This window comes from Olea europaea, chromosome 7 (assembly GCF_002742605.1).
Source record: "Olea europaea var. sylvestris chromosome 7, O_europaea_v1, whole genome shotgun sequence".
Lineage (NCBI taxonomy): Eukaryota > Viridiplantae > Streptophyta > Magnoliopsida > Lamiales > Oleaceae > Olea > Olea europaea.
Genome location: NC_036243.1, coordinates 20,090,837 through 20,100,140, shown reverse-complemented (window position 1 = coordinate 20,100,140; position 9,304 = coordinate 20,090,837). Strand labels below are relative to the sequence as shown.

The following is a 9,304-nucleotide window of genomic DNA, read 5'->3' as shown; positions in this document are numbered from 1 at the left end:
AACGTCCCTATCTTTCAAGTTTATTATCGAAAACATCTATACCTTTCATTTTTTGACATTTTTTGCCCCTACATTGCACATTTCTTTGCACAGAAGGTCATTTTGACGATTTTACCCTCCATTGAAATGAAAAAAAAAGTTAAGAAAAGAAAAAATAAAGAATTAATTGCAATCATAGTCCCAAAATTTTTTACACAAGTTATAGTACTCTAGCTGAAGATGAAGCTGGAACACAGGCTGTATCGTATTCAATTGATGGAGTTTGACCTTCACGAAGTAATTGTTAATATAATTGTGCATTGGATGATATAGCTGGAGAGGACAAGAAGCATCATCTTTGCAAGGTTAACTTTACATTTAACGTCGAGAATGTGGTAGTGTCATGTATGGTATGTAAACATTAAGCTCAGAGAGTGAAAACACGACATCCTTCATTTGCTTGCTTTATCTGGATTGATATAACTTAGTATCTTTACATGCTTAATAAAGAAAATTCCATCCTGATGAAGCAATGGCAAATATTGAATTGAGAATGTAATTCACGAGTATTCAACAAATTTAACATACTTATATTTCCTTCAAAATAATCCATCCTGTGCAAAGACTAGTATTAATATAAAATTGTAAAGTCAATTTCCTTTTTCTTTTTCCCTAATAAAACATGGGAGGGTGTTACATATATACCGAATGTTATAGCTCAGTGTACATTCCCCCTCACATGGGGGTGGCGCCCCTGCATTAATTGGGCGTAGGTCTCTCTTCTCATGCGAGGGGAGTGTACAACGAGTGTACAAAGGGTAAAATCCTAAAATATAATTAGGTTGTCTTATTTTCTTTTTAAACTATAGGAAAAATAACTTTTCCAATTTAGGCGGACGAACATAATTGAATGGCGAAGCGGCCCCCAACTTCTCAAAAATTTCCTATGGCGTGTTGTCCAACTCCCGTTAACAACCAAAACACTTAAAACCAGAAAATATAGTTGTAAACCTAATAAGCCCAACGAGAAGGCGGCCTTTAGGAGCGAAGGGGAGAAAAGCAGCTAAGGTTTTCTTTCTCGGTATTATTACGCTAAAATTTGGGAGAAATTTAGGGTGAAGAAGAGACGCATTCATCACCCCTTGGCGCCGATTTGTCTTGTGTTTCAGTGGTTTCTACTCAACTTCTTCATCACCAAATTCGGCAGGTAGTATCCGATATTATTAGTGTAAAAACGGGCTTTATATTTTGAATTGTGAATAATTTAATTTCAACTCAATTCTTTATAATTTATATATTTTCCCGAAATTGTTGTTTCTTGATGGTAATCTTCCTCTAGAAACGATGATTTTTTCAACATTATATTTCTTGAATTTATGATGCGGTTGTTTATGATTTTCTTCATGCCTTGAAAAATGACTGCTCCTCTAGTGTAATAGGTGAAATACGGATACCCAGGACCAAAATTCCCGGGGGTTTCTGAAAACTAGTTTAAACTACTACAGGAAATCCCTGGTTTTTCTCGCTTTTTTGTAATGCGCCTCTTTGTTGAGGGGGATTTGGACTTGACTTGGTTATCAGTTGTGTAGCAATTCTTGATTGGTGAATCAATCTTTTGCCTCTTTCCACAGGACCACAACAGCTAGCAGCATCTGATTAATTGTGAAAAATTCAGAATTGCTGTGGTAAGGACTAACAGAATTTACTCAATTTACAATTGCACCATAACAAATTTTTTCTTTTTCTCAATCAAATCTCATGTTTTACCTCACTTCTCATATTGAAACAAGAATGCAAATTTCCAAACACAAATTCGTGGTATTCACTATCCAAAAAAAATTCTAAAATATATCCGCTCACTTTTTATATTCATTCACATAAAAAATCAAATATATTTTTAAAGAAACGGGATTTACGTACTATCACTAAATTTTAGATATAAAATCAATACAAATTGCATAGACACATAGACGATTTCTCCACTGCACAAGTAATGATGGGCAGGGCAATTATCACATTACAAATTATAAAAAAAAATACTGCACTAGTTAAATCTAATTGGAAAAGGACGTATGATGCCGGGCGTTACCTTAATTGTTCAGATGTTGAATCTTGAAAAAACGTTCTAATTGAGTTGAGTTTTGAAATGTAGTATAGAATTGCACTGTAATTATTCGATAGACAACTATGATTGTTTTTTACTATTGTCAATTTTTTGAATTGCTCATTCAATTTAGAATATGATGTTAATAGAGAACGTGAAATAGGCTGACTTCAAAAAAAAAGTCAATTACAAATGTGGTGGATGGTCTATTTTTAGAGGGAAGCATGTGTAAACATATTTCATATGTTATATAGTATTTTTTATTTTAATAATGTAACATAGTAGATCATTATACCTTTTTTGTAATGATAATGAAAATACGAAATTTTTCTTTAGGAAAAATATTTGTAAAGCCCAATTAAAGGAGGCCTATTAAACCAATGTATATTTGTAAATTCTATTTAGTCATAGTCCTAGAGTAAGGGGGGGAAGAGCGGCGTAGGTTTTCTTTCTCTGTATTAAACTAAAATCGGGAACACATTCAACACCCCCTCTGCACCAATTTTTCTTGTGTTGCAGTGATTTATATCCAAGTGACCAACTTCATCTCCAAACTTGGAAGGTAGTTTCCGATTTTAGTAGTGTTAAAACAGGATTTATATGTTGAAATCAACTTGATTTGTTTGTTGTGATGATTTAATTTGAACTCATTTCCTTGTAATTTATTTTATTTTTCTAGAATAGTTGTTTCTTGATGGCAATCTTCCTCTAGCAACTGTGATTTTTTTTCAATTCAGGACCAAAATTTCCCCCAGGTGGATTTGCTCCTACGCTAAAGGATCTTTTAAAAAACTTGTGCCAACAATTTTCTTTCTCTGTATTAAACTAAAATCGGGAACACATTCAACACCCCCTCTGCACCAATTTTTCTTGTGTTGCAGTGATTTATATCCAAGTGACCAACTTCATCTCCAAACTTGGAAGGTAGTTTCCGATTTTAGTAGTGTTAAAACAGGATTTATATGTTGAAATCAACTTGATTTGTTTGTTGTGATGATTTAATTTGAACTCATTTCCTTGTAATTTATTTTATTTTTCTAGAATAGTTGTTTCTTGATGGCAATCTTCCTCTAGCAACTGTGATTTTTTTTTCAATTCAGGACCAAAATTTCCCCCAGGTGGATTTGCTCCTACGCTAAAGGATCTTTTAAAAAACTTGTGCCAACAAAAGTGGTTTCCTGGCAATGGATAAAATAACTAGTAGTATTAGTCATTCTAGCGAGTCTGTTCGTTTTAACAAAAAAAGGTCCAGGGGAGGAGATGGCAATCATAGGCCCAACAAGAAGCTTGGAGTTAACAAACTTGATCCTGTGAATACCGTTTCCTATGTTCAGGTAGAAATAGTTTCAAAAATGGTTCTTTTTTGGTAATTTTTCTGTTCAGTTTGAATTGAATGTCGACTATTTTAATTGAATGCTAAATTAGGTTCAATGTGCTAATGTTTCTTTTTTCTTTTTGTAATTCTTAGCATGTGTGTGAACGAGAGGTCTTATTTTTTTAACTTTTTCTGTACTTGGTTAATTGGATTTTTTGGAGTTAAAACACTTAGTTGATAGTGGTTTCGCTTATATGGCATTTGCCCCTTCTATGGCTATTGTACTCTGGTAAATGATAGAAGAAAATTTCAAAAGCATTAGTTTTTGTCACAACCTTGTTCTTTGTAATGCTGTTCAATGTATGAATGAGCTTTATGCGGGTAATTAAGTAACTTCATTCTCTAACTTTTTCATGTTTGGTGAGTGGGATTGATGATTTTGAAACTGGGCAACCAACCCTTAGAGTGGTTTTGTTTTAAAGGGAAATGGTGGTTACATCTCAAGAAAGAGATGAGTTTATAATTGTTTAAAAATACTTAATTGGGTACCTACACGTTTGATTGATGTTAAGAGTTGTGCAAGCACATAAAAATGAAACAATAAAGAAAATAAAATCTCTCTTAAAACATTCTAAGCTATCAGTCAAAATTTAGAGACAAGCGTGGGCACATCTCAATCGTCTTGAGGCTTAGCCTGGAGGTGTAAGCCAGAGTAATTGAGATGTAAGCTTTAAAAATGGCCTCAAGTGATGCAGGTGGTGTAGCAATAGTAGTAGAAAGCAAGAATTTGCAGGGAAAGACGGAGAAGAAGAAATAGGTAGCAAACATGAGAGAATGGGGGAGAATACCAAAGGAGAAGAGATTTGGGGAGGAGCATATCATTTAATTTTCTCAATTCATCGTCCAGTTTGCAAGCTTCATTACGCAGAATACATATAGAAAAGACCTAAAGCTAAGGGGGCTTGGGCCAAACCCAATAATATAAGCTCAACTAAAACATAATATAAGTAAATAATTCAATAGCAAAAGGCTAATCTCTAGGGAATTTTTCTCTTGTTTCCTCACAATTAAATGCTGAAGAGCAATCCTTAATCTTTTATATATTAACTGATATTTTATATTTATCTTGCAGATTTTTGGGAATGGTATGGATACTCAGGACACATCACTATCGGTGCTATTGTTTTTTGACAAGCAGAGATTTATATTTAATGTTGGGGAAGTAAGTATTACTCATTTTAGCTCTTTATTTTGTAGGCCACATGTGAAATTTCTTGTTTTTTAAATTTTCGATACATCACTTGCGAGAATCTATATAGAAGCTGCAAGTCATTTGACGTTTAGAGGAGAATTAACATTTGCTATTATCAATATCATAAATGAAATATACAATTTATTAACTAGTGAAATGTTGACAACATGGATGCAATTGGCTATGGAGAAGAGGATGTTGGCAAGACAAATGATCATTATATGAAGAAGACATCTTGAACGACCTACACCCGAAAAAATGAAATAAAAAAAGTCTATGGAAAAAGGAAACGAAAAATGCTAGCTTTAAAATTTTGTTTTGCGAAGTTTATACAATTACAAGACATGTTTTAAGGAATGTACTTTACTTATGATCGCACAGAAAGGAAAATAGATTGAGAGGTAGCTCATTTATCAAAATTAATTCCCATCTTTCTTTCTACATCATTGACTGTAATTGTGCTGGAGCTTATTAGTTATGTGGCATGTTTTCTTGGTGGAGTAATTTTAGGCAATCAAAGTTGGGTAAAAATCTTTATTTATTTGATTTGGAATCACTTTTTAATACTAGTTTAGCATAGTTTTAAAGGAATGATGTTTGGCTCTTTTTGAGTTATTTTTAACGATATAATACTTATTTTAGGGGTTTCAAACTGTCGAATGTGTCATACCTGCAAGCACCACTTTCTACTCAATTTTTCTTGCTTACGTGGACATTTTAATTGTTTTCTCAATAAATGTACTTCAGATTGAACGTATACTTCTCTCACGTGTCTGCTATCTATCCCTTTGGTCATTTCTAATGGAGATGTTATTTTCCAATCTCAAAATTTGATGAACCTCATGTTCTTGATGACGGTGTTGTCAAGATATTCACAATAGTCCTTCACCAAGTCGTTTAGATAATGCTTTGAATGAGACAAAGTCTGCAAATCTTTCTATGATTTATATTTGTGAATTGCAAGGACTAAAGACAAAATTTGACCCCAAAAAAAGCTAATTCTCTTGGATTGAAACCTGGGTCAAAGAATGATCTATTGTAACACCTTTTAAAGTTTGACTTAACAGTGTTAGCCTTTTCAAGTTTTCTTATTTTTGCATTGATTCACTTGTAATGTTCAGGTTCACCCAATGGATGTACTTGGCCCTTCTGTTCCTGCCCCTTTAGTATTGATAATGGATTGATCTACGCTGTTGCAGCTACAAGAGTTACTGTCTGTACAAAGTCTTTCGTTATTATGTTGATACAGTTGAAAATGTACCAAAAATTTCGAAAAATGTGAATTGTATAACCTACGCACATCACAAACACGTCTGATTATCAAATATTGATGTCAAAATTTGGTGCAGCTCAGCATATCATGGCAGGGAATGAAATGTTCGTTTCTTTAACAGATTCTTGTCATCATTTTCATAATATTTCTTGATTGCTCATTCCTTCTTGAATAATTCGGGCCGACGAGTCTCATATACTACAGGAAGGATATTGAAGTGCTTATTTTAAAAGCAAGTGCAAGAATTGCTACACGACTTAACAACTCGTGTTGTCAATTGTTTTCAGCTCTTGGTTTCTGGTCTCTTAAATGCATGCCTTCTGGCTTGAAGGCATCAAATGAGGTATATTCTAGATTTTTAGATTTTGTGTTCGATTTAAATGATTGTGGAAATAATGTACTTGTAAATTATATCGATATTGGTTTCTTCCCCTCAGGATCTCACATCAAGAATCAATGAAACCAATCCAGCAAAGAATCTTCTCAGTGTCTGAATTGTCAACTAAATCAATTAGTTTCCAAGAATTATAATTGAAATTATCCAATTGATATAAATGACTGATAAAATGTAAAGACAAATGTTTAAAATAGTTTATAAATTTCTGAAAAAAAGCAGGTATTAGTGTAGGTATATTGAAATGCTAGCTCCTTTAATTGTTTAATCTTGATGATTGCTATATAAACTCGACTCAGAACTATTGAAAGTTATAGATATGAAATCTTTGTTTATAGAAGTGCGTGGATAGTGGAAACTTAATAGTTAGTAGATCTTGTAAGTATGCTACTATTAATTTGTATGGTTATTACATATGATGTGTTTATGATGTTAGTTTGTTAGTAGCTTCAAAAATGCTGTAAATGTCTCTGGTATTTCTTTCACGCGGCTAGTAATGCATGATTTTATGTGTGGAACAGTTCCATTTGCGTCCCTACACAAATCTGGGACTTGACAAATCTGGTATACCAAAGTTGACGTCTCCCTCAACAATCATTGATGAATTACTATCAGATATTCCTAAGATTCTAGATGAGTCTCAAAACTTAAACCAGTTGTGGTTAGGAAATGGAGAGAAGATATTTGTGCAAGCTAATGGAGTTATGACTGAAGAGCTATCGTTGCATGATAGTGCACTTCCAGGCTGTCTGGAAGATGTATCTAGAGATGATTTGGAGATCGTTTTTCTCGGGACTGGTTCATCTCAGCCTTCAAAGTATCGAAATGTTAGTTCCATTTTCATCAATCTTTTCTCGAAAGGAAGTTTACTTTTAGATTGTGGTGAAGGAACGCTGGGACAACTAAAAAGAAGGTAAAGCTGTCTAAAGTTCTCACGTGCACTTTCTTCCATTTGTGGCTTGTTTTTTTCTCATTTTTATATACTGTTTTTATTGATGCGTATTATCTTTTGGAATTTCTGGCAATAGGTTTGGCATTGAAGGTGCTGATGAAGCAGTAAGATGTTTACGATGTATTTGGATTTCCCATATTCATGCAGATCACCATACAGGTCTAGCTAGGATACTTGCTCTTCGAACGAATTTGTTGAAGGGAATACCTCATGACCCTCTGATTGTTATTGGCCCTGTGCAGCTTAAGGGATATCTTGATGCATACCAGAGACTAGAGGATCTAGATATGCTGTTTCTTGATTGTGAGTATACGAAAGAAGCTTCACTCAAGGCTTTTAATTCAAATGAGGATGGATATACAAATTCACTAGAGGGACAACATAGTGATTTTATGATGTCTGATGGAAGAGGTCGTATGCAAAGCTGCTCGAAGAGGCAAAGAATTCCTGTCCAGTATGCTGATGCCGTTCCAATCCTCAAGTCCTTGAAGAAGGTTCTTGTGGAAGCTGGATTAGAAACATTAATAAGTGTTCCTGTTGAACACTGTGAACCGGCATTTGGTGTCGTATTGAAGGCTGCAAATAGGATCAATAGAGTTGGAAAAACGATACCTGGGTGGAAACTTGTGTATTCTGGTGATACGAGGCCCTGTACCGAACTAAAACATGCTTCATGTGGAGCAACAGTTCTTATACACGAGGTAAATCGGAAGATATAATTATGGTATTGTTGAGTGTCCAGGATTTGGATTTGTAGATTTACGATCTTAAAATATTTGATTTGAGATAAACTCAGGAGTCTTTGGCTTCTGGTGCAGGCTACATTTGAAGATAGTCTGTCGAAGGAGGCTGAAGAAAAAAAGCACAGCACTATAAAAGAAGCTGTGGAAGCAGGCAACTCAAGTGGAGTGTATCGCTTAATCCTCACTCACTTCAGCCAACGATACCCAAAAATTCCCAAATGTGATGGAAAAATTCAGATGCATAATATGTGCATTGCTTTCGATAATATGAGTGTTAACTTAGCAGATTTGCCTGTTCTTCCAAAAGTCGTGCCATCCCTAGAACTCCTGTTTGGTGATGAGAGGATTACGGAAGATGTAATTGATGCTTAATTTCTTATTTAAATCCTTTTATTTGAATTTGGAGTGTTGGTTAGTAGTTAAATACTCGTAGATTGAGCCAAAGCTTCTTGTTCTCAATTTAAATTGCATTTCTACATGAAAACAACAGTTTTGACTCGTCTAATACAGTAGGTATTACAAGATGACCGTTGTTATCACTAATTGGGAGAGCGTTTTGCTTCCTTTTTTAGCTGGTCGTCTCTTGGTTCAATTTATTCCTCTATCTTGGGACACTTGTTTAACTGAGAGTGGGCTAATTCGGGTGAATGTCTCTGCACAAAAGGAGTGGATGTTTGATTTAATTTACACCTCTAATCTCTCTACTCATTCTCCCTAAGAAATAATAATGCTGCATTCCACAAGAATGATTAAATTAATAGATCATATTAGATGCATTCCCTCAACCAGTTAATCATATATCCGGTTAATTTTAAAACATTACTTCGTAGTAACACTGTAATTAGACCGTTCAGAGTGCAACTTTTGCTGACTAAAGAATAGCGTTGGTGTGAAATTAGTTAATCATTTCAACAAGGCGAGAAATTGATGTGAAATAGAAATTTAATTAAATTGACATTGAAAACAGAAAATCAAGTCAAAACTACCTAATAAATGAAGAAGATAGTTTGAAATTAAGTCGAAAGAGGTGACATCAAGATGAAAATTAAAAGATTAAAAATCGAATTAATAAATCTATTTCTAATGGCTCTTGCAAGTTGAAGTTGGCACGGATTCCATCATTAATTGTCGATTTCCTCTTTTGTATTTCTAATCCCGATGACATGCTTAATATTTCTCATGTATACTTGTGAAACAATGATGATTAACTATTTTTTTTTGTCGGGACGAATAGTATGGCCTATTTTTTATCGTCAAATTTCAATTATGATTGTGTTTTGAATTTATATATA

The 9,304-nt window shown here is 34.0% G+C and overlaps 1 protein-coding gene across 1 annotated transcript; it reads left to right on the top strand.

The window, feature by feature from the left end:
- The first annotated feature begins 887 nt into the window (after positions 1-887).
- Positions 888-8,536, top strand: LOC111398037 (tRNAse Z TRZ4, mitochondrial-like). The gene is made up of 10 exons (XM_023024997.1): positions 888-1,186; positions 1,611-1,664; positions 3,184-3,417; positions 4,531-4,620; positions 5,772-6,027; positions 6,128-6,266; positions 6,361-6,411; positions 6,824-7,230; positions 7,346-7,970; positions 8,088-8,536. Exons 5-10 carry the CDS (start codon positions 5,981-5,983, stop codon positions 8,382-8,384), a joined length of 1,566 nt encoding a protein of 521 aa, XP_022880765.1. The 5' UTR covers positions 888-1,186; positions 1,611-1,664; positions 3,184-3,417; positions 4,531-4,620; positions 5,772-5,980; the 3' UTR covers positions 8,385-8,536.
- The last annotated feature ends 768 nt before the right edge of the window (positions 8,537-9,304 follow it).

Coding starts and splice junctions, on each gene's coding strand:
- LOC111398037 (XM_023024997.1), top strand. CDS start 5,981: ATGTCAAAATTTGGTGCAGCTCAGCATATCATGGCAGGGAATGAAAT. Junction 6,028..6,127: donor ATCATGGCAGGGAATGAAAT/GTTCGTTTCTTT, acceptor CATATACTACAG/GAAGGATATTGAAGTGCTTA. Junction 7,971..8,087: donor CAACAGTTCTTATACACGAG/GTAAATCGGAAG, acceptor CTTCTGGTGCAG/GCTACATTTGAAGATAGTCT.